The 25,188-nt window shown below is 52.4% G+C and overlaps 1 protein-coding gene across 12 annotated transcripts; it reads right to left on the bottom strand.

The window, feature by feature from the left end:
- Positions 1-3,582: 3,582 nt before the first annotated feature.
- Positions 3,583-22,630, bottom strand: HDAC6 (histone deacetylase 6; the record flags this gene model as incomplete). 12 transcript variants are annotated; one of them, XM_082680914.1, is made up of 29 exons in its annotated part: positions 22,510-22,630; positions 21,328-21,492; positions 21,115-21,243; positions 20,891-20,979; positions 18,657-18,741; positions 18,528-18,568; positions 17,467-17,563; positions 17,223-17,320; positions 16,129-16,233; positions 15,936-16,004; positions 12,206-12,332; positions 12,044-12,109; positions 11,893-11,952; positions 11,725-11,814; positions 11,092-11,198; positions 10,935-11,002; positions 10,520-10,691; positions 10,298-10,426; positions 9,958-10,126; positions 9,514-9,647; positions 8,914-8,982; positions 8,612-8,804; positions 6,974-7,123; positions 5,475-5,649; positions 4,898-5,364; positions 4,710-4,814; positions 4,430-4,576; positions 4,204-4,332; positions 3,583-3,988 (listed from the first exon to the last, which is right to left on the bottom strand). In XM_082680914.1, the coding sequence occupies exons 2-29, from the start codon at positions 21,436-21,438 to the stop codon at positions 3,920-3,922; spliced, it is 3,450 nt and encodes a 1,149-aa protein (XP_082537040.1). In that variant the 5' UTR covers positions 21,439-21,492; positions 22,510-22,630. The 12 variants fall into 12 exon arrangements, with proteins under 12 accessions (XP_082537040.1, XP_082537050.1, XP_082537043.1 ...); XM_082680924.1 differs by having other exon boundaries at positions 21,190-21,243; XM_082680917.1 differs by having other exon boundaries at positions 4,200-4,332; positions 21,346-21,492.
- Positions 22,631-25,188: the final 2,558 nt, after the last annotated feature.

Raw genomic sequence — 25,188 nt, 5'->3', positions numbered from 1 at the left:
GGCCCCAAGTGGGCAGCTCAGGGAAGAGATGTGGACAGCAGGCCCTGCAGATGGAAAGAGAAGAAAGACAATGGGGGTGGGGGGTTTGGAGGTTAGGTGAGACCATTTAGGGGCAAGGGGACAGCTGGGTGTCATCGAATCAACATTTATTGAGTGCCTAGTGTGTGCTAATCACCTAATATACTATAATACATTATTTATGTTGTTTATTCTCTCTCACTCCCTTTTACAACATAAACGCTGTGAGATTTTAAAAACAGCTTAATTAATTTATATACCGTAAAGTTAACCTAGCTAAAGTGTACAATTCAATGTTTTTTAGTACATTCACAGAGTTGTGTGACCATCGCCATAGTCTAATTTTAGAACATTTCCAGTCACCCGGAAAAGACACCCCCTGCCCATTAGCAGTCCCTCCCCATTCCGGAGGGAGGGCAGGGATTTCGTCGGTTTTGGTTTCGGATTGTGTCACCATTGGACCCCAACCTGGCACACTGCTAGTCATAGTTTGTGCCGAGCAACATTCCTGCCCCCAGGAGTTTACGTTTTAAAAGATGGAGACAATAAACCAAATAGGTAAGCAAATGATGAGGTCTGTTAGCCATTGTCATTGGAATTTAGTCTTTATTACTTATTCAACATACAGCTGTTGAGAACCTACTGTGGGGCAAGGACAAAGAGGTGGGGAAAAAACAGATTAAGAAACCCCTGGCCCTCATGAACGTGACATTCTAGTCAGGAAGACAGACAACAACAAAGATAAATCAGTAAAAAATGTTTCAGCAATAGGTGATAAGCAGGCAGAAGGTGCTTGGTTAATGTTAGGTATTTCTATTATAACTTAATTTTCATTCATTAATTCGAGGACATTCCTGCGTGCCAGGCATTGTGATGGGTGCGGGGATGGGGGGTGGGGTGGGGGGCGGGGATATGGCTGAGAACAAAATAAAGTCCCTGCCCTTGGGAGGGTTAGATTCTGAAAGCGAGAAAGAGACAATAAACAAGATAAGCAAGTAAATTACCATGTAGTTAGAAGAGGATGGGCACACAGCAGGTACTCAATTAGCGTTCACTATTAATACTAAGTCACCATTAACCCATTCAATACACATCCTGGTCTTGGTTCGGTGTGTGGCCTCAGGAAATGCATCATAATGGCTGCGGCCCCAAGTATCCCAGGAAGCCCTGGGACAGTGGCTGCTGGGGGGCAGGTGGTGGGTTTGAGGGATCCACAGGGGGTAGGGGTGGAGGGGGAGTTCTGTGGAGTTTGGGATCCGGGGGTCAGGGCTGGGGGGCTAGGTCCCAGGTGGGGATCTAGCTGTGGGGCCCTCAGCCCAGAGAGGATCCCTGAAAAGAGTTGTGGAATGTGCTCGCCCAGGAAGAAGGGGGCCATGATGAGGAGATGTAAGCAGAGGACAGAGCTGAGGGGAGGGGGGTAGCAAGGAGGCCAGGGCAGTAGTGCGGGCCAGCAGTGGGGGATCTGGACAAGCCGGGCGGGATTCAGAGATGTTCCGAAGGCAGGCCTGACAAGATTTGCTGAGGGACTGGGAAGAAGGGGAGGGAGTCCAGGCGACTGGAGAGGTGGGTGCCGTCACCCGAGGCAGGGCCTGGTGAGGGGGCCCTCGCTCTGGGCGGGGGGGTCGCTGGGGCTGACACCGAGAGCACCGGACACTGGCAGCGGAGCGCCGGCCGACCTCCCGACACCTGGCGGGGCGCTAGGCCGACGGTGCCATGGCCGCTTCGTCAACAAGGAGCCGTGAGGCTTGGGGAAGTGAGCCGCGGTGACTGGCCCGAGGTCACACAGCCCATGGCAGGGCGACACGGGAATACGGAAGCAGCGCAGTGCCAAGTGCCAGTGGAGTACTGTCGGGGGCCTCTCCCCCACACCCGTACGCCTTCCTTTGTGTCACCTCCCTGACCTGAGGGGAGCAGGGGGCGCCCCCCCCAAGCACAGTCCCACCTCATTCCAGGCTGGCCCGGGCCCCATACGCGTATCCCCTAAGCCCGGGTGGCTGGCCAGCGTGGGGCTGGGAGGGGGGACCCCCAGTTTCACCCCAAAGCCGTGACCCCGTGCTCGGCCTGGACCTCCCCGCTCAGCTCCCGGCTCCCCGCTCGGCGCCCACACCCTCACCCAGACCCGTCCTTACAAAGGCGGTCCAGGGTTGCTGGCCCCTGAGGATGGGAGGAGACAGGGGAGGGTCCCCAACACCCGACCTCGGCCATACCCCCACAGCCCTAAGTGGAAGGACCTCTCAGGTCGGTGCTGGGGGGCCTGGGCGGCCCGGCTCACCTGTGTCCCGGGAAGGCCGGTGGCGCTGGGACCCGAACCCTCTGCTGCTCTGACAGGACTGACAGGGAATGAGACGTTGGTCCCAGCTGGGGGTATGGGGCGAGGTGGGGATGGGCGGGGAGGGAGTGCGCATGCGCAGCCAGCCGCCCTTGGACCCCTCCGCCGGCTCACCCCTGTCCCCCGCCCCGGGGTGAGTGCTGGGTCACTGCCCGCCAGGCAAGTGTGCGCAAAGGAGGTCTTCTTGGGGTGCGCTGTGAGCGCTGACCCCCGCTGTGTGCCCCGTGCATCCTGCTGCACCTCTTCCTTACCTTATCCCCACCTGGGACGTGATTTTGTGTTTTTACTGCGTGGGGGGTGTGTCAGATTTTTGACCTGAATGTCCAGACTTTGCCAAATGTTTTGTGAGGGCCTAAGGCCCTGGAGCTTGTGCTGCCTCAAGTGGGCTTTTTGGTAGCGTGGGAGAGAGTTGCGTCCGGTCCTGGAGGGAGAGAGTTGCAGAGGAGGGGTTATTTTGTAAAGGCAGAAAGAACCTGATTTGAGACGGACGTGTTCCAAGCTACACCATTTTGTAGACTCCCTTGCAGCTATGGCAGTCATGTGACACAATTCTGACCAATAAAATGTAAGCAGGAGTTGTGAGGGCAGGGGCAACCACAATGCTCCTTCAAAATGGATGACTGAGCTGACCCTTCCCCGTCCCATTCTCCTCTTCTTGATTGGGTGGGGCTCTGGTGGTCATCTTGGGGTCAGAGGGTGGCCATGAAGAAAAGTCCAGGAAACCTCAGCCCAGACTCCTTTGAGTTGCCAAAGCAATTCTCATTATGTGGGAGAAATAAAACCCTAAAATTATCCCACAATTCCCCACCCTTGGTCAGTGGTAGACACTCCTTCCCCCAGGAAGCTACCCATGACGACCAAATCCAAGTATGTTAAACCTGGACCCCCCAACCCCCAATCAAGACAAAGACAGATGAAGACACGGAGGCCTAATGAAGACACTTCATGATAGTTTTCTTGCCTTCCCAGCCCAGGGTGTAGCTGGGACTGGCTGTGAGGCTCCTATTTCTAAGGCAGGAGCTCATTTTCTCACAGATTCCCACCATTTAATCTCTTATGGAGCCAGCCAAGCTGCTTGCTCTATTTCCAGTTAGTTTTTGGATGAGCAGGGGGTTGACCTGATAAAGACCCACACCCTCATTCCTTCATTACTCATCAGCCCTGTTGGCCAGGAGGGTGAGCTTCTTTACCCACTCAAGATTAAAAGCTTTCTCCAAGTTTTGTAATAGCTTGTACTTTATTACATATGCAACCCCGCCATACCTGCCAGTTGATCCCCTCCCCTCCAAAGTATCATCTTTATATCAGCCCCCTCTTGGGGTCACTGAGCTGCTCCTCTTGCCTTCTGGAGCAGAGTAGATGGAGTCCCTTGAGCAGGCAGTGGGAGATCTATAATTGATCACAGTCCTCTTACAAATATATACACTTAAATCAGCACCCTGGGGGAGTTGTAAAGGGTCTTCAGGATGGGATGGAGTGAGGCTACCCCTCATCAAAGGTATAGCTTGGAATGAACTAAGGCTGGTCTATCTTGGGTCTCAGAAGGTGAAGAAGAGGAGCACACTCTGGGATTTAGTGTGAGTGGAGCATGTTCTCCCCAAACTTGTTCTGGTGGGCGATGTTCTTCACAGCTAGGAGAGCCTGAGGAGGAGGCAAGAGAGGGGAGGTAAGAGTGAGCACCCCTCTACCTCAGCCAGGAGGCTACCCCCACTCCAGCCCTCAACCGCCCTGTCTCTTGGCCTATCCCACATGCAGAAGGGTCTCCATTCGCCCCTTATGCAATCACAAAAGGTGTGGGGGGGCAGGGGGGAGTGTGAGTGAGTGTGCACACATTAGAGGGTCTGCCCAGGGCCCACCTTGTGGTGAACGTAGGCCTGACAGTGGTAACACCAGGTAGACAGGTCGGCGTAGCTGAGTACCAGCGGGTGTCCCGAGCCTTCATGGTGTTGGAGCATATGGGCATTGATGTAACGACTGCAGTAGACCTGAGGTTGGGGAGCGAGCATTGGGTGGGGAATCAGCACCCACCTGTGGTTTGCTCCTGGGCCAACCTCCACCCTATCCCTTTCCTCGGCTGCATACCTGGTAGCAAGACAGACACACCCAGTTCTCCTGGAGGGCTCCACAGTCCTGACAAGGTTGGGTCACATCCAGGCCTGCTTCAGGTACAGGGCATACTGCCACCAAATGGGGACACCAGGGCAGTGGTGTTACAGCATAAAACATGGCCTGGGGGTGGGTGAAACTGAGTAAGGTAGGGACTCCACCTTCCCATTATATGTCCCTATAGCCCATGATCCTACGTGGAGGCACAAATGGGCATGAGAAGGAAGCCACTGTTCTAGCCTCTCCCAGAGCTCACTTGGTCAGTGTCAGCATGGTCTCCAGTGACATGCATCAGTACTGACTCATTCATGTCCTGACCTCCAGCTGCCTCTCCTAGTAGCTCCTCCTCTTCTGGGGGTTCCTATACACACAGAGATAAGAGATGAATCCGGGAGGCCTGATTCTTGTCCCTTCTTCCCCCTACCTGGGTGTGGTGGGCCTTACCTGTGCCTTGTCTAGTTCCAAGGTCCTGAGATTTCCAGTCAGTTTACTGGGGGATATCTGGGTTGTGGCTCCTTGCATGGGTGACGCTGGAGGAGTCTGATTGTCAGTGCATGAGGCTGGAGGGCTTTGGATCAGCTCAGCTCCCCCCACAGCCTCCTCCGAGGTGGTCTGGTCCAGCGTGGCATCCCCCGTGGCTGCCTCTGAGGTGGCCTGGTTCAGCGCAGCAGCTCCTCCCATGGCTGTCTCTGATGACTGATCCTGAGTGAACTCCATCACAGCTGTCTCTGACGTAGTCTGGCCTGGAGTGGACTCTTTCACAGATGTTGCTGAGGTGGCCTTCCCTGTGCCTGCCTCCAGAATGTTCCCTTCTGGCATGGTCATCCCCTTGACTGACAAAGGTTTGGCTGCCTGGGGTGCCTTCTTGGTGATCAACTTAGAACTGGAGGGTCCCTCTTTATCTTTGACCTCTGGAACCATGGAAGGGAGATCCTTGAGTGTGGGTGCTATCCCTTCTCCCACCTCTAATCCCTGCCCTCCCCTGAGCCCCCACTGCCCGCAGTTCCCCTCACCCACTCACTTGTGACCCGCAAACTGCACCAGTATCTGCGATGGACTTGGATGGTCTCGGAGATCGAGGCCAGGGCCCCTGACAGTGGGGGCCGCAGCAGGGTCAGCAGGGGTGGCGGGTCCCCAAGGAGGGAGTGGGTGCAGGCGGCCATGGACTCCGAGATGGATGTCAGGTTATAACCACCCTTTGTTAAGGAAAAGAGGAGGGAAAGGTATGATGAGGGGGGTCCTCAGGGAATTTGGGAGATGAGATGTCCTGCCTCCCAGTCTCCCCTTGGGGTCCTGCAAGTCTGGAGGGTAGGTACTGGGGACAAGTAAGTAGAACCCACATCTGTCAGATGGACAGCGCCCACTATGTGAGGTGGTTGTTGAGGGGGACAGAACTGTGACATAAAATGCAAGATAATAATAACCACAAGAATGACAGTACTGATGGCAACATTAGTAAGCGCTGACGTTCATTAAGTGCTTGCTGTGTGCTAGACCCTATTCTAAGCACTGAATCCTCACAACCGCATGTGCTGAATCCGTGCAGGAACCTGCCTTCACAGTATGGGAACCCCTGGCTCTACCCACAGAAGGCGCTGCCCTGCCCTGGTACAGGAACAACTGGTCTTTCTCTCTATGTGAATCTGTATCCTGACCTGGTATGGGAACCCTCTTTTCTCACACTCTACAGGAACCCCAGTCTCTGCTCTTTTTCCAGATAAAGTAACTGCGGCTCACAGTGGTTAGATGACTTGTCTGAGGTCTTAACAGCTGGTAAGAGGCAGCACTGAGGTTGGAACCTGGGCTACCTGAGGAAAGGGTCCACCACCCTGCCCTGCCACAGGCAGGCCTGGGCACACAGTGGGACATCTTACCAGCCAGTTAATCTCTCTGTGACTTATTGTCCTCATCTGTGAAGGAGTACAAATGACAGCACAGAAGGTTGCTGAGTGGGTTAAACTAATGTACGAACAACGCATAACCATAAGAAGCCACAGCTCTTGCACAGGGCTTACCATGTGCCAGGCACCCCTCCACGATTGGCCATCCACACCTTACAGACAAGGAAACTGAGGCACAGGAGGTGGGGGCACTGAGTACTTTACAAAAGGTCAGTGAATTTCCTTTGTCTCAGGATTTTGTTGGAGGTAGTTCAAGTAGAGGTAAAAAGTAAAGACTCTGGAGCCAGGCTGCCTGGGTTCAAGGCCTGGCTCCGTCATTATTAAATGTGTGACCTCCAGCTAGTCACCGCAGCTCTCTGTACTTCAGTTTCCCTGATCTTGAGAGAGGAAAATGATGAGGTCAGTAGACCTTACCTCACAAGGCTGCTTTGTTAAGTAAATGCATTAATAATGCACGTAAAGTGCCAAGAAGAGTGTCTTGTACATAGTGAGTGCTCAATTAAAGTTGCTAATGCTGGTGTTATTACTAATGCCCACTGTGTGCCCACAACTCCAGGTGGGGACATCCAAGTCTTCCCGACCACCCTCCCACCGCAGGAAGAGGGACCGAGACAGCTACCTCTAGGATAAGGATAATGCGGCCATTGGCCAGGCCCATCAGCAGGTGGGTGAGGTGGGCATAGCCCTCAGGCGACACCTGGCAGCTGCCCAGTGGGTCCCCCCGGGCAGCATCAAAGCCAGCTGAGACCAGCACCAGTTCTGGGTTAAACTGAGGCAGGGAGAGAAGAGACACATGAGCATGAGGGTGGGGGCGTGGGGAGGCAGCAGTTCAGGGAGACCTAGAGACACAGACAAGGACAAATGAAGACATGACAATGCAAGTCAGAGAGATGGAGACATGGGACCTGGAGCCCGGGAGACACAAGACCAGAGCCCTGAAAATAGGGAGGGGAGGACATGGAGACACAAGAGAGATTCAGAGACGTGGACACATCAGACACAGATTTAGAGACCCGAGATACAGAGATATGGAGATGTGAGAAACAGACGGACAGGGTCATGAAGCAGAGTTGTGAGATGTGGAGACTCATGTCAAGAGATAGTGACATGAGACGGAGAGATATGTCCTCACATACACACCCAAGGGTGAGACCAAGAGGCACACACTCCCCTCCCTGGGTCAAACATGGGACACATGGGCCCAACACAGGGTTTTACACACATGGTACCAAAGAAAGGTGCACACGTTTCCATCACAGAAGATGACAACACAGGTGCCACACACAGAAGATGGTCACATACAGTCACATACACCCACACACAATCAGACAGTCTCACACAGACCAGACTATACATAGTACTAGTCACACACGCACACACAGTTTCTCAGAGGGAACAGTAATCCACAGCTACCCCTGCACAAACACAATCATACACATGCCACCACCACAGTCACAATAGTCACATGTACTGTTGCACCCACAGGAGGTGGTCGCTTGCACATGGTCACACACACTATTTCATAGAGTTACACACACACAGAGATAGTCACAGCCAACTGTGCACAGACACACATACACATCTGAACACGCATGTCTGCACAGAGGTCACAGAGATGGCGCTCACGTTCATCTACCCTCAGAGTTAGTCATGTACACATGATTTGCCACACATACACACAGTTTACACACGGAGGAGGCAGTTACCTACAGCCACTCACACAGAGTCAGGGAAATGTATATAGGCCATAGGAGAGAGAGATGACTGTCACACACAGCCTTCCACATGCAGAAAGTCACACACTGGCTGTCAGAGAGAGCAATGTCAATGACGTACAATATCACACCCACCACACAGAGCAGCGGTAGTGACAAATAGCTCCCCGTGCAGAGTTTCACACGTGCTCGAACCCCTCTCCACCTGGCACGTGCAGTTCCACAGAGATGGCAGTCACATGGGCAGTCACACACAGATAGGCACTAGTGATGGTGTACACACAGGACAGGTGCACAGCCAGGCACGCCCCCAGGCAAGACCACCCCCGCACACTCCCAAGTCCTCACAGTTACACACAGAAGGCAGTCACATACAGCCACTGCACAAACATACCCAAAGGCCATCAGAGTCACATCCCCTCCCCCAAAGCCATCACAGCAGCCACCTGCAGGTCCTCTCACAGGATCAGTCACTGAGACATCGGACACATGCACGCCTGCTGCCACCCACACAGTCTTGTCACGTGCGTCCTAAATCGTACCTCATAGGCAATGGGAAGCACCAGACGATGCCAGGCAACCAGGTAGTCGGCGTCACCCAAGCGGGGCCCATTCCAGGCCACGTTGACGGTGTAGCCCGTGCCTGCAGCCTGACCTATCTGGCTGCTGGCGCCCTCGTCCCCCATAGGAAAGAAGGCGCCATGATCATAGCGGTGCAGAGAAATGTACAGCACGCTGCAGGAACACGGTGGGAAGGAGGGATGTGCCTGGTTAGCGAGGCACCCATGAGGCATGGCCCGCCCACCTCCCTGACCACACCCCACCCCCTGCCGCAGCCCCTCACCTGGGGTCCTCCTCAAATATGTGCTGAGTTCCATTACCATGATGGACGTCCCAGTCCACGATCAGGATCCTGAGGAGGGAGGGGACAGCTTCTCAGTTACCCCAGGACACTTGCCCCCTGGGGGAGGGCAGGGACTAGACCCCTGGAGTCTGTATGCAGGGGCATTTATTGTGGATGGGAGGACCCTGGGTCCCTGGGGAAAGCACTGGGTAGCAGGCTTGTGGGTCCTATCAGAGTCCTAAGGGCTTCACTGTGGGCCTGAGCAAGTGCTCAGGGCCAGATCCCGGGCGTGGTATGGGTAAGTGCCAGGGGCTAGATTGTGGGTCTTTTGAAGGAAGCACCAGAGGCCGGACCCTGGCTTCTGTTGGGATAGTCATCAGGGCCAGAAATTCTGGGAAGGGGACCCTAGATGCTGTTTTATAAGCACGTGGTTGCCGCAATCTGGGGATCCTATCTGGGTAAGCACTGAAAGGCTAGATCCTTGGTCCTTTTCTGGAAGTGCTGGGCAATTGGACCCTTGGGTGGTTCAGGGTAACTTTGGGGGCTGTACTACAGGGCCTGCTGCGTAAGCACCAGGCGGTGGGGGCAGGGAGCACTTACCGCAGCGCACGCCCACTGATGGCCTGGGCATGGCGAGCAGCCACAGCCACAGAGTTGAAGAAGCAGAAACCGCAAGCGGCATCCCGCTCTGCATGGTGGCCGGGGGGACGCACCACAGCAATGCCATTCAAAACCTGGGGTAGGGGCAGGGAACAAAGATTAGACCACCCACCCTCCCCGCTTTCCCTTCCCTTTCCTCTCCTCTTCCATCTCTCCTGTCCCTCTACTATTCCACCAGCTGCTAGGGGCCCCCAAGCCTGTAGCCCCCATCCCACTGGGTGCACTTCCCCAGGAGCCAGGCCTCTGGTGAGCTGGGATCTCCTCCCATTACATGCCCCCTTTCTTCAGGCCTGGCCCACCTCTCAGAGCCGCCTCTTTCCCCACCCTCCACCCCCAGGACTTCCTCTCCTGGAGCCCAAGGTCCCCTCCCCAAAGTGCAGGCACCTCTCCTGCCAGCACAGCCTCCACCAGGCGGCAGGCGGCGCCAGCAGCCAGCTGCGCACAGGTGAAGGTGCTGGGGCAGATGTAGATGGAGTCATAGCTGGCGCCCTCGCGGTGCAGCTCCCGGGTCTTCATCTTCTCCGTGGCCCGCAGACGATCCACGTGCTCAGCACTGGAGGCACAGGGGGGGCACTCAAGGGGACAGCCAGGTAACTCTGTCCCCTCCACGTCCTCTCCTGTGTCTCGCAGCAGCTCCACGTAACAGAGGCAAGCCCAGGCTCCAGCCCCCAGGGTGGCTTGTGTGCTCTGAGGCCCCACCCCAACCGGGCCACAGGGGTCTGACCTGTGGCAGGTGAGCAGCTCAGCGTCCGTGGCTGGACGTGCGGGCAGGGCGAGACAGCGCCCGGCAAGACCCAACTCCTCCAGGTGGTGCATGATACGCTTGATGCGCTGAGGCGTCTCGGGGTGGTGGCTAGGAGTGGGGGAGTCGGAGGCAGGGCTTAGTGCGCTTGAAGTGGGGGCTCCCTCCCCTCCTCCCACTTAGCCCGGCTCTCTGACTGCATACTTGTCCCACAAGTTGTAGTGATCCATCATCTGTGGGTCATAGACCAGCCCTGTGCGAGCCTGCAGCACCGGCCACGTCAGGATTGGGAGCTCAGGGGGCTGCCATGGTCCCTCCGCCTCCTTCTCCTCCACATCGTCCCCCTCCACAGTGTCCTCCTCCTCCAGGGTCTCAGCTGCATGGGGAGGCCACATTCACCCTACTCCTACTCCCCCACCCTGGATCCCCTTAATACTCTGGAACTCAGTTTACCCAAACCTAAAAAGGGGTGGGAGGCCTGAAACCAGGGCCCAGTGAGAGAGGGCCTGACCCTCCCCCACCAAGGCATCGAGGAAAGTCAGAGTGGGGTCTGGAGGAGTCTCCTCCCACAGCTCCTTCCCTGCCCAACCCCCCACCCAGCGCACTCCCTGACAACTACCTGATCTCACGAAGACCTCCCAGAAGGGCTCAAGGGCTTCCAGAGCACAGGATATAGACGCCTGGGCACTGGAGGGCAAGGGAGAGGAAAATGTGACCAACTGGCCCCTGAGTGGGTAATGAGGGGCCTACTTCTCCCCTCCTCCACCTGGGCTCACCTCGGGCAAGGGGCGCCAGGGAACTCCAGCACGGGGCAAGGGTCTCCCAGAAGGGTGTGGAGCGAGGCGCTGACGCCCTCAGCCAGGGAGCGGAGGTTGTAGCCACCCTGGGAGAAGGAGTTCACATGAGGGAGGGCAGGAAAGAACCAGATGTTACCAGAGAAGAGTAGGGTGTTGTCAAGCAACAGGGCATTTTTTTTTTTTTTTTTTTTGGCTGTACACAGGCCTCTCACTGCTGTGGCCTCTCCCGCCGCGGAGCACAGGCTCCGGACGTGCAGGCCCAGCGGCCATGGCTCACAGGCCCAGCCGCTCCGCGGCATGTGGGATCCTCCCGGACCAGGGCACGAAGCCACGTCTCCTGCATTGGCAGGCGGACTCTCAACCACTGCGCCACCAGGGAAGCCCAAGCAACAGGGCATTTGAAGGCTGACTTCATTTCATGTGCTGGACAGTATTATGGGATGATTACTAGTATTCTAACGACCATTTTACATAAGGAAAGCAGAGGCACAGGGAAGCTGAGTGACTTAGGAGAGGTTGTTCAGCTAGTAAGTGGAATTGCTGGGACAGGACTGAAAGTTGTTCTTATGTCTTCCAGGATCCACGGGCTGAGAGACGAAGTGAGTCACTCACCTCCAGTGAGAGGATCAGCTTGCCTCCTGCCAGACCCATGAGCAGGTGGGTTAGCTGGGCGAACCCTGCCGGAGTGGCGGCCATCTCGCCCTGGAGGGACGAGGAGGGTCAGCCCTGCTCTGTGCGGCCCCCTTCTGCCCTCCTGCCATCCCAGTGCACCTGCCTTACCTTGGGGTCCCCTCGGAGGGCATCAAATCCAGCAGCTACCAGGACCAGCTGGGGCTGGAACTGAGAGGGAAGGAACTACATGAGGCCACCTGCCCTCACGGCCCTTCCCTCAACATCGCCTCTGCCCCAACACACCCCAGACCCCCAGGACCTCAAGGGAAACTGGCAGCAGGACGTGCAGGAAAGCGGCGATGTAGTCGGCATCTCGCATCCCCACCTGCAGACAGGGAGGCATGATGGGGACGTCCTGCCATCTGCCCTGAAGGGCAGGGGTGGGCCTCATTTTGGGGGCAAAGGGTGGGCAGATACTGACCTGGTTCCAAGGCACATTGATGGTGTATCCCTGGCCTTGGCCAAAACCTGTGGTGGACCAGTTGGAGGCTGTAAGGTGGGGCCAGAACCGACCCTGCTCATAGCGGTGGATGGAGAAATAGAGGACACTAGAGGCAGAGAAAAAAAAGAGGTGGGGGTTGAGGAATCGGTCCCCCCAGAAACCCCCAACCCACAGCTACCACAGTTGACTCAACCATTCATTCATTCTCTCATTAATTTCCCCATGAATTCTTTAATTCATACATTCATTCATTCTTCCATTCAGTTGCCAGCTTATTCATCCTCTCATGCATTAATTCTTCCATTTATTTATCCATTACCTCACTCACTCATTCATTTGCTCTCTTACTGAAATTGCTCCCTCAGCAAACACTGCTGCCCCTCTCAGTGCCCACCCAGTTCTAGCTCTGACACCCTGAGAGCTATCAAGTCTATCCCACCCCCTAGGGCTCCTGACCCTGTGGGGGACTCTAGATCATGCTTGCCCACCCACCAGCAGGACAAACCCTGTGACACTGGAGGCCCACAGAGGCATGAGGCTCTTAGTTGGCGGGAGCCGGCTAAGGCTGAAAAGAACGCCAGGCAAGGCTAGGGAGCTTAGTATTTTCCCTGAAGGAAGTGGGGAGACTCAGGGCCTAGGGGTTAGGAGGGGTGGGACTTGGTTCTGTACATGGAGCTGGAGTGGGGATGCTGGCTGGGGCTCCATGAGGCCAGTGAGGGGGCAATTCCTTGTCTCCAATACCTTACAGGCTACCTCTACTATTTCTTCTATTTTCTAGGTGAGAAACTGAGCACTCAGAGCAGTGAGGGGGGCTGACACAGAACAGATACTGAAAAGACACAATGGTATATGTTCTGATAGTAAGCCAAGTAGGAGGGCTTGATTCTGACTGAGGCGATCAAAATGAATATCTCTCATCCATCCTTCCATCCATCTGTTCATCCACCCCCTGCCTTGTTCCAGAAAGGACTTAAGGCAGCATTTTCTTCCTTTTTTAGGGAAATGCAAGAAATAGTGGTAAGCAATAAATCTAGACAAACTTAACAGTCACATTTTAATAAATGTTGATAATATAGTTGTGAAATTAAATGCAATTGGTATACAAGGATTTTTGGAATTGGGGGATAAAGACCATGTGAAAGCTCTGGTCTTGAGGAGATGGGAGATGACTGTTTTACTTTTTTTTTTTTTTTGACTGTTTTACTTTTGACTCTAACAGATAAACATACAGTAGAACATAAATATTATCATCAGGAAAGATAGGAATAAAGAAAAGATTTGAAGAAAGTCCACCCCACAAGAGAGGCACCAAAGCCAACAAACAGAAGAACTAACACCCAAGGAAATTAAGTTTATAAAGCAAATAGAAGGAGATTTTAAAATAAGTTCAACTGACTTCCAGTAAAAGAATGGTGGACTGATAGCACAGGTATACCTCCTCATTATCCTACAATCCTAGTCAAAAGATAGTAAAGGAATTTTAAACAAATATCAACCCAGGAAGACAGAAAGTGGGAGAAAGGATGTCAGACAATTAGAGGCTTCAACACATCTCTGGAAAGTAGTCTCAGGCTCCAGGGGCCACAGCAGGCCCTCTCCCATGCTGAACAGGTTGGGAAGTCACCCAAGACAATCTGAGGTTTCCCTTCTGGAGAAGTCAAGCACAGATCCAGGTCAATGCTCACAAAATCAATTCTGAATAGCCAATTCACTGAATAACCAATTCACTAAATTTACTTGTTTCTTTTAACTACTAAGCTTTAGTTTACTAAATGAATTCTTGTTAATTTTCTTAGGCATAATAACAAGAATTCCTTAATATCATTAATCATTCTTTTTCGTTTTAAAAGTGCATTGGAGGCAATAGCTGTGTTATTTTGTGGATATATGACTATATGCATAGATATGAAGAATTGTGAATATATTCAATGCATTCTTTATGAATAAGAATGTATAAATGAAAAAAATCTATCCATGACCTTCAATCTCCCAGCTCCCCATCTCTCAATCTCTTAACTCCATCAGGAGGGTCCTGGCTGGAGACAAATTGGATAGCCCTTAAAATACTATTATGAAGACAAGGAAAACAACTAAACTAAAGCTTAGTAGAGCATAAACACAGAGAGGAAGAAAGTGCTCTTGAAGCTTAAAAGAAGGAATGGAAGGTAAAGTTGAGGAAATCTCCCAGGACACTGAGCAAAAGGAAAAAAGAGACAGAAGACATGAGATAAAAAATAAGAGACACAGAGGATCAACCCAGGAAGTCTAACATCTGACTAACAGAGAGACCAGAGAGGACACAGTAGAAGAAATCATCAACAATCTAATAGAAGAAAACTTCTGAGGATTTAAGAAAGGCATGAGTCTTCAGATGTAAAATATCTACCACTGGTAAGCAGAATGAGGGGCAGGGTGAAAATTCACAACACCAGGGATAATAGAACGTAAAACCTCCCAGAGAGGAAAATATATCGGAAAGGAATGAAAATCAGACTGACATCTAGACATCTGTCAGCAACACTGAATGGTGGAAAATAATAAAGCAATGTCTGGAGAACAACCAACCTAGATTAGATAATGGGCCACAGGAGCTCAGGAACCATGAGAATAAGTGGAATTTATGCAGTCAATTCAATAAAAGGCTGGATAAAACAGCAACTATTTAGTAGTGTCCCCTACTGACAAGGATGGGCTCAATCACTTTCTGCAGGAAGGGTAAGGTGGTTCTCTTTCTGGAGGGAAGTCTGGCACTAGATTCTAGACTTTCAAGCACAGTGACCCTCTGACGAATTGGAAATTCATCCTACAGATATACTCAGAGGAGTATAAAATTATACATTTACCAGACTATTCACTGTAGAATTATCTGTAGAGCAAAGACTAGGAAGACCTATAAACGTCCTGGGGTTAAATGGCCAAAGGTATAGCCATACAATGGAACACTGTACAGCTCTTACAAAGAACGAGATGCTTTTCAGAGGAACTAACATGGAGAGGTGTCCAAACCATGCTGTTAAATGCAAAAAGCAAGTTGTTGAAGAAAATGTAGTGGTAGTATGTTAATAATAATAATGATAATGATGAATATTCGTACATCTACAGGAAAAATTCTGTAACTATCAACAGTTACTTTTGACGTGATAAGAATTACAGGAGACTCACTGCTTTAGACGTTTCGATATTTAATTTTTTTGTTTGATTTATGGCCATGCCATGTGGCTTATAGGATCGCAGTTCCCCGACCAGGGGTTGAACCCCAGCAGAGGCAGTTAAAGCCCAGAATACTAACTACTAGGACACCAGGGAACTAACTCCCTTTAATTTTTTAAAGAAATAAAATTTGCAGTATTGTCATAATCGGAAAACATAAAGTAGTAATTTGAGGTTCACTCCAGCTCCAGGATAAATTGGTGAACGAGATCTCCAAGCATTTGTAGGCTCAAATCTCGTCTCTTCAACTTCTTCTCTCTATGACCTCTTAACCTGTAAGCCTCAGTTCCCTGATCTGTAAAATGGGGAACCCAACAGTCCCTGTCTCAGAGTGAAATTAAGAGACAGCAGACACACAGAGGGCAGTACCAAGCCTGTTGCCAGGGCAGGCCCAACAAATGTGAATGCTTCCCCTTCCCTCCTGGGCCCCCTCTGGCTGCGCCTGTAAAGGTGGCGGGTGGCTGGGAGTCTAGCATCTAGGGTGGTACTCCGGGCATACCTGGGGTCTTGGTCAAAGGTGAACTGTGTTCCTTGACCGTGGTGCACATCCCAATCCACGATAAGGACCCTGTGAGTGAGAGAGAGGGGGGCACTATGTAAGAAGATCAAGGAGCATCTAGGGGAAGTGCCTAGACCAAGATACCCAACCCTGTGCCACCCTCATTACACCCGCCCTGCTGCTTGCTGCTGACCTCTGAATGTCATGCTTCTGTTGAGCATAGCGGGCAGCCACAGCCACGTGGTTGAACATGCAATACCCGTCCATGAGACTGTGCTGGGCATGGTGTCCAGGAGGCCTGGGAAGGGCAGGGAAGGCCACAGATTGATGGTGGTGAGGGGTCCTCCTCTTCAGAGATGGACTCTTCCCTGCTCTCTAATCCTGGACCACCAACTCCCCCAGTGCCGATGCCTGCACATCTGCCAGGAACTGAGTAATTGGGTCCCTCAGATCCTCACCCCCAGTCTACTCTTCTCTCTCTGAAGGAATTTGATAATGCTCATTAAAATTATCAATGCATACACCCTCATACCAAGTCCTTCTGCTCCTGGGGACTTAGTCCACAACCTATATAACAAAAAGGGTGAAATAACATGTTTATAAATGGATGATATTTGGTGCAGCATTTTTTGGAAACAGCAAATGATTGGAGAGAACCAAAATGCCCAGTGGTAGCAGGCAGGTTAACTTACTGTGCATTTGTATAATGGCGTTCTACATGGGTCTAGGCTATACACTGTTAAGAGAAAAGCTTTCCAAGATATATAAGTGAAAAACGCATGATACAGGGAGTGTGTCGAGTGCTACCATAATTTGTGGCTAAAAAAGGGGAGGTAGGAGAAAAGCTACGTCTTCTGCATTTCATCACTTCTGAGATGCCAATGATGAGAAGATGTACTGTGATTTTACATGCCAATAACAAAGCAGAAAATGCTGCCAAAGGAATTCTGAGACACCGTTGTTTATAAGATGCATCTGGATTTCAAGATGTTTCAAATATGAAAAAAATATACATCTTAGAATCAACAAAATATGGTATTTTTTCCATGAAAGGCACAGAATATTTCTGGAAGGACACAAGAGTCGTTGGTGACAGCGACTGCCTCCAGGAGAGGAAGCAGGTGTCTGGAGACGGGGGTGGGGAGGACTTTTACTTGTACCGGACCCCCAACCTTTTTTAACATTTGATTCTTGAACCATGTGAATATACTTCCCATACCATTACCTTTTACATTTGAGAAAGGAATTTTTTGTAAAGTAAAAAAGCCTTATGCTAGTGGGTCCTACCTGATGATCGCCATGCCATTCCGGATCTCAGCCCTCAGGACTGCATCCACCAGCCTGAGGACGGAGCCTGAGGCCAGGCAGGCGCAGGTGTATGAGTTCTGGAGAGACAGTGGGGAGCCAGAGAGGGAGTGAGGGAGATAGCAGCCCTGTCCACTCAGCTGCCCCGCTCCAAGGTGGGGTGGATGTAGGGATGGGGGACCCCGGGATTGCCACCACCCTCTGCCCTCACAGTTCTCATCCATACCGGATGCAGATAAACTGAGTCATAGGTATCTGCTAGGACACGGAGTTCCCCCTCATTCATGTACTGGGTCGTCTCCATCAGATCAATGTATTCTAGACTGGGTACATAGATGGGGGATGGGATTCAGGGGCCCGCCTCCCTCCCTGGCCCTGAACCAGGGCCCTATCCCCTTCCCAGCTGAGTCCTCCATGCACCAAACCCCTGGACAAGTCAGGCCTCCTCAACTGTCAATCCAGGGAATAGCTGGGATGTAGGATACCTTCCCTGCTTCTTCCCCAGCCTGCCTCATTTCCAGTAACAACCCTTGCCCTCTACTCTGGCCACATCAAATCCTACCTCCAGGTCTTTTTTTTTTTTTTTTTTTTTTTTTTTTCGGTACGCGGGCCTCTCACTGTTGTGGCCTCTCCCGTTGCGGAGCACAGGCTCCGGACGCGCAGGCTCAGCGGCCATGGCTCACGGGCCCAGCCGCTCCGCGGCATGTGGGGTCTTCCCGGATTGGGGCACGAACCCGTGTCCCCTGCATCGGCAGGCGGACTCTCAACCACTGCGCCACCAGGGAAGCCCAGTACCTCCAGGTCTTTGACCAGACAGTTCCAGCTGTCTGCATCTCCCTTTCCTCAGCCTTCTGTTTCATGGGACTCATTCTTTTTCTCCTCTTAAAGCTCAGCTAAGATACCCCCTCTGCCACACTAACTTTCCTTGAGCCATACCACATCAGGACTCTTACTCTGGGTTCCTTCAGCCCCCTGGGGGAACCCCCTGATCACTCTGTCCACATATCCATCATCTGTTTACACATCAGATTATAATAACAAAAAGAGCTCATCAGGGACTGATGATATGTCAGGCACCATTCTAAGCACCCGACACATATCAAGCCCTCCTGAGGAGCTCATGTTTACTAGCCCCCAAGTTACAGGTGATGACACTGAGATTCAGAAAGGCTCAGTGACTTGCCCAAGACCACAGAGCCCATGACATTCCTTCCCAAAGCATCTGGCCTGCCCTGGTTGGCCCAGGGCAGCCTCCTCCCCATCCCTACAAGGCCCCTAAGCCTTCACCTGTGAACCAACATCAGCTCCTCCTTTTCGGCAAATCGGGCCTGGGGAGACATGAGGAATAAAGTGCTAAGGCTCAGGCTGTCCCACCAGCTGCTGCCCTCTGCCCAGGATGTCGGCTGGGGGACTCACCTGAAAGGACACACAGCGATCCAGGAGGCCCTCCTGGATCAGATGCTCCTTGATGGCATGGAGCCGCTCAGGGCCTTCAGGGAAGCTGGGTTGACAGAGATACAAATACAGATATAGATACAGATATATATGACACTGGTGAGCACCACATCTGTTTCTGCACATCTTCCCCATCTGCCCTTCCACAGCTGCTGACGCATGAAACTTTGGAGTCATCCCTGGCATCTGTTGGTCTCTGTTCTCATGATATATGCAGAGCCTGGCCCTCTCCTATCACCCCCACTGCTGCTACCATAATCTCTCGCCTGGGCTATTGCACTCAGCTGGCCTCCCAGCTTCTGCCCTTGCTCCCCCAACAGTCCTTTCTCTGCACAGCAGCCCAGACACTGGTTAAAACTCAAATCAGGTCACATCCCTCCTCTACTCAAAAACTTCTCCTGGGGCTTCCCTGCTGGCGCAGTGGTTGAGAGTCTGCCTGCCGATGCAGGGAACAGGGGTTCGTGCCCCAGTCCGGGAAGATCCCACATGCCGTGGAGTGGCTGGGCCCCTGAGCCATGGCCGCTGAGCCTGTGCGTCCGGAGCCTGTGCTCCGCAGTGGGAGAGGCCACATCAGTGAGAGGCCCGCGTATCGCAAAAAAAAAAAAAAAATTCTCCTGGCTCCCAGCTCACTCAGGGTAAAAGCCAATGTCCTCCCCATGCCCCAGAAGGCCCTTGACGACCTGCCCCATCCCCTCTTTGACCCCTATCTCCTACTGCTCTCTCCATCACTCACTGCTTCTCCTACACTGGGCTCCTCCCTGTTCCTCAGTCAAACCAAGTACGTTTCCACTAGCTCTTCTTCCTGCCCAGGACAATCTTCTCCCAGATGCCTCCATAGCTCACTCCCTCACCTCCTTCAGATCCCTGCTCAGATAGTAAGGCCTTCCTTGATCATCGTATTTAAAACTGAAGAGTCCCCTCCACTGCACTTTCTGCTACTCTCCCTCCCGCTTCAGTGTTTCTCCACAGCACTTCTCTTTCTAACACACTTTATCACTTGCTTTTTCCTTGTTTACTATCTGTCTCCCTCCTCTAAAATGTAATCTCCACAAAGGCAGGAGTTTTGTTTGTTTTGTGTACTGCCTGTCCCTAGCGCCTCAGGAGACGGTAGATATGTATTCAATAATGAAGTCTTTTGCCATCCTGAGTCTTCCACTGGGATAGGGGAGATAGATACTAAACTAGTAAACATATAATAATGGACAAACAATGGCATGGGCTAGGAATATCTTGATGCTCAGGTGTGGGGGAAGGGGAGTGGCTAGGCAAAGTCCTCTCGGAGGGTCTCCTTGAGATGTGAATGTTAACTAGGAGACAAGTAGGTGGAAATGAATCTCTGGAAAAGGGATTGGCCAGGGTAAAGGCCTGAGATGAGAGAGTGCCTCGCATGTTGGAAGAACAGCAAGGGGATCAGTGTGTGTGAAGTGAAGCAAAGCGAATGAGGGGGAGGATTGGCTGACGAGGTCACCGTGGTGATATGGAGCCAGATCACATGGAACCTTAGAGGCCAGGATGAAGAATTTGAACTTTACCTTCAGGGTAACACCCTGCCCTTGAAGGACTTTAAGAGAGAGAATATCATCTCGTACATATTTTTTTAGGCTGTTGTGTGAAGAACAGGCAGCAGGGGTGAGGGTGGAAACAGGGAGGCCTCTGCAAGTCTAGGTGAGTGATGATGGTGGTGGCAGTGGAGGCGGTGAGGAAAGGTCAGATACTGAATACATTTCAAACACAGAGCCAAAAGAATTTGCTGATGGATTGTAATGTGTGACTGAATGGGAAGTGTAATTCTTCCATTTCAGCACAAACATCCCTTCTTCAAGGAATCCTTCTGGGAACCCTGGATGCTAGTCTAGGGTCCTCTATTAAACACTCTTGAAAGCTCTGGTCTTAGGTCCTCCTTCATTAAACACCTCACACTGCTGATGGCGGTTTAGTGACCTGCTCTCCTACTCATCTGTCAGCTCCCTGTCGGTCTTGTCTGACACATTTGTATCACCATCTCCGGCACACAGAAGGCACTCAATAAATGTTTGTTGGCTAAATGAAAACAACCCATTCAAGGCTGAGCCCCATCTCCCTAAATCATCTGCTTCCATTCTCTAGGCTAGATTAAGACAGGATTCGTTCTTCTAATGTGCTCTAAGTGTTTGTCTTTGTATGGCTTGGGTATGGCCTGGAGGAGCCAGCCTCACCTGTCATCCCAGAGGCAGTGGAATTCATTTAGCTGCTCATCGAACACCAAGCCAGTGCCAGACAGTGTCCTGGCCTCCCGGTTCAGATCCTGCAAGGAAAAAAAATGGGAGAGACTGATGCACTGAGGGCCTGAGTCAGAGGGAGCATCCCACACTGTCCAGGATGGAGAAGCTCAGGGTTTTGATTGTCACAGGAGGTTAAATTGCGGCCAGGCCCCTCTCACCAGCCCTTGCAGCCCCACGACTAGGTCTTGCTCGGCTGCTTGACTAAGCTTCTTCATTCTGCCTTTCTTCTTTACCTCCGCTAGATTGGGGCTGGAGCGGAGTACGGCACCCTTTTTAACACCTCGCTTCTGCCAAACAGAGAGAAGGGTCAGAGTCCAACGCACGGTCCGCTGCTCCCCCTCCCCCTCATCAGGGCAGGTCTGGGGCCTCACCGAGGTCTGGGGTCTCACCGAGGTGACGCTGGAGTCGTGGGCGGGGAGATGGGGATTGTGCCTACTCCTTCGCTGTCTGGTTGTGGTGGAATCCTGGCCGGTGGAGGTCATGGCTGGGGAGACTTCACCCCTCACGCGTTTCTTGGGGGTGGGGTGGAGGTGACTCTGAAAGGGCCCAACGCACTGAAAACCCTACATCCCAGCCCTTCCCAGGCCCCGCCCCCTACGCTAGTCTCTATTCCTTTTGCTATCTATTCCACACCACCTTCTAAACTCTGCCTCTGAAGGCTCTCTCCCTCCAGCAGGGTGTCCATTCTACCTGGTCCCGCCCGTTCCACTAGGCTCCACCCCTTTAACACTATTCTTTCTCCTTTCAAAGTCTTGCCCTTTCACAGAGCAATTAACCCCCTGGCTCAGTCCGTTCTAGAGCCTTCCCTTTCCAGCTAATCACCGCCCCTTCCGCTCTGTCAAGCCCCATTCCCAGACCCTTTCATTCCTCAAAGCCTCGCCCAGACCCCACCCCTTCTCAAACCTGCCCATTCCAGCCAATCTCCCGGGATAATCACCCACTCTCACTCAGCCAGACCCAGCCAGGGCCCCGACTCCACCCTTAACGATCCACTTAACTCCACCCCTTTTCGGCCCGACCGGCACCTTCCACTTGGCTAGATCCCGCCCCTAACGTTTCAACAAGCCCAGCTCCTCAGGGGACTGCCCCTTTCCTTCCACCAGGCCCCACCCCCTACCCAGGCCCAATCCCTAACGCCTCACCAAGCCCCTTCAGCCAGTTCCGAGCCACCTCCCGCTAGCCCCTCCCCCTTCCCGCCCCCGCCGTCGACGCGGGCGCAGCCCCTTTTTCAAACTCCGCCTTTGGCTTACGCCTCAAAATTCCCTGAGCACCCTCTTTTCCGTTGGGCCGGGGCTCTCTACAGCCCGCCCCAATCCCTCCCACACTGGGGGTCTTGCCGCAAGGCCGCGCCCCTCGTGCGGGCCACACCTCCCGCGAACTCACAAACTGCGGGTCTGCGCGAGAGCTGGCGTCGCAGGCCGTGCTGCGTCTGTATGAAGCGCGCGCCAGCGGCTGGACGATGCGCTCGGGGTCAACCTCGCCCCTCCCCCAGCCACCGCCGCTGTCGTTCTGGCGGCCATGGCCGCCGTCCCTCCGTCCTTGTCAAGTGTTACCTTAGGAGCCCTCCGGACCGGCGCCAACTGTACCGTGCGATTAACTCAAGAGTGCAAGCAAGCAAGGCCGTTAGAAAGGGGCGTCTTCTCTCCTCCCAGTGGCTTCCCGCGGGACGCGCCGTGATGACGTAGTGAGGGCGGGCTGGTGGGCCTGGAGCGCGGTGGGAAGTGGACAAGGCTGGTGGCGGCCAAAATGGGAGTGGTGATGTTAATAAATGTGAGGATTTTCTGAGTTCATATTCGCTAAGGTGGTACACAGGAAGCACTCACCAAATGTTAGCTATTAATATTCTGCCGGGAAAATGAATGGTGGAGCGGAAGGAGTCTTAGTAGAGGCAAATAACTGTGATGATAGCAAGTAATATGTGACAGGCATTGTCGCAGGCCACAATTCTATGAGGTAGTTCCTTAAAGCTGTTTTGAAGATAAGGAAACTGAGGTTATGCGACTTAGCCATGTGACCTTGAGCAAGTTACTGAGCATCTCTAGGCTGCAGTTTCCTCATCTGGAAAATTGTGGTAATTATAGTGCCGGAGCCAGAATGGACCTCAGGAGGGGAGTTTTTCTTTGGGCGGCGGCTCGCCCTGTCGGCTCCCTCCACTGGGTCACCTCTGCCCCCAAGCTGTAATAGAAAGTGTGTGCCTAGAGGGTAGGGGGAGTTGCCACTGTGCACCACCCCCGAACTCCCCCCCACACTGTGTCTAAATGCCTAAATGTCAGACCCGTAGGAGGCCGGTTTGTCCTCCTAATCTCCCTCTCTCATTCTTCACCATTTCCTACCGGGCTGTAGGCTGGGGCGGGAGAGATAAGCGGTCTGGGGTTCAGCATCGCTGACTAACTAACAGATTGACAGCCCCGCCGCCCAGTAGCCGGGCCCTCTTACCCTCTTGCAAACCCCAGTTCCAGCCTTCTCTTCCCTTCCACTCTTTTTCTACCTGAACGTGTCTTTTTGTCCCAGTGGAAGAGGGTCACAGCCCTAAGACTTTTAAACCTCCAGATACACCAAAGAAAACATATATACAATGATACACACTGAGGTCTTGTAAAGGCCAAGGCCTATTTTTTCTGTATAGTCAGAAGAGAGGTTCCTGTAGAGCCGAGGTTGGCAAACTTTTTCTATAAAGGGCCAGATAGTAAATATTTTAGGCTTTGCAAGCCACGTACTGCTGCTGTGACATTTTCTTTCTTCCCTCCCCTCCCCTCCTCCCTCCCTTTCTTTCTTTGCTTTCCTTTCTTTCTTTTCCTTCTTCTCTCCCTCCCCTTCCCTCCCCTCCCTTTCCTTCCCCTTTGTCTCCTTTATTTTCTTTCTTTCCCTTAAAAAATGTAAAAACAGGCTGTAGTCTAGCTTTGGCCTGAAGGCCATAGTTTGATGATCCCTGCTGTAGGGTGTCAGTCTTTGGTTTCCTTTTTCTGGCTGGGATTCTTTTACAGGTTGAGTGCAGAGGTTACATGTTTCCTGAGGAGAGGTATTCCTTTTGTGTGAGGTGTGAGGACAGGGGTTCATGGACAGGGTCAGGTCATTTCTGGTGTTCTTGTACTGGGTCAAGCAAATGTTCCTGGACAGAGTGAGGATAGGGATTCCTATAGTTTCTATAGTGTTGTTCCTCTACTGAACTAAGCAGGGGTTTCTATACAGGGCAGACCAGTTGTTTCTAGGGAGCTCCAGACTAGGGGTTCCCATACAAATTCAGGATGGGGCTCCTTAGACTGCATCATGACAGATTCCTATGAAGAATTAGGCAGCCCAATTCAGGGTCAGCACAGGTGTTTCTGTACAGGTTCAGATCTGTGTTCATATAGATATTAGGATTAGGTGTTCATGTCCAGTTCAGTCAAGAGGTTGTTATTAATTGGGCTAAATTATGTTAGCTGCTGTAAAACCCAGAATCTGGGGCTTCACAAATACATGTTTCTTTTTTTTTTTATAAATTTATTTATTTTATTTTTGGCTGCGTTGGGTTTTCATTGCTGTGCACAGGCTTTCTCTAGTTGTGTTGAGTGGGGGCTACTCTTCATTGTGGTGCACGGGCTTCTCATTGCAGTGGTTTCTCTTGTTGTGGAGCACGGGCTCTAGGCGCGCAGGCTTCAGTAGTTGTGACACTCAGGCTCAGTAGTTGTGGCTCACAGGCTCTAGAGCGCAGGCTCAGTAGTTGTGGCACATGGGCTTAGTTGCTCCGCGGCATGTGGGATCTTCCCGGACCAGGGCTCGAACCCATGTCCCCTGCATTGGCAGGCGGATTCTTAACCACTGCGCCACCAGGGAAGCCCCAATACATGTTTCTTACTCATACAGAATCCACTGTGAATATTTATTACTGGTCATTCATGGACCCAGGCAACTTCCATTTTGCAGTTCTTCTCTCCTCTGAGCCCTTGGAGTTCTCACTATTCAGCAGGTAGATGGGGAAAGAGAAAGTGGGGGACTGTGTGAGAGACTTCTAGGGGCCAGGCCTGGAAGTGTGATATGTCACTCCCACACACAGGGAAGCTCCAGGTGTTTTTATACTGGTTCATTTCTTGGATGTCTCTCAAGTCAGAGGTTCCTGTGGAGGGTGAGAGCGGGGTTTTCTGTACCAGCTCAGGACACAAGTTCCTGCTGGGACTCAGAGGGCGGTCCCACGCAGGGTCAGGACAGAGATCCTGTGCAGAGGTAGGACACTGTCACCTTCAGAGATTCAG

This window comes from Grampus griseus (assembly GCF_964374135.1).
Source record: "Grampus griseus genome assembly, chromosome: X".
Taxonomy (NCBI): Eukaryota; Metazoa; Chordata; class Mammalia; order Artiodactyla; family Delphinidae; genus Grampus; species Grampus griseus.
The sequence above is the reverse complement of the archived record's forward strand: the minus strand, read 5'-3'. Positions and strand labels throughout refer to the sequence as shown.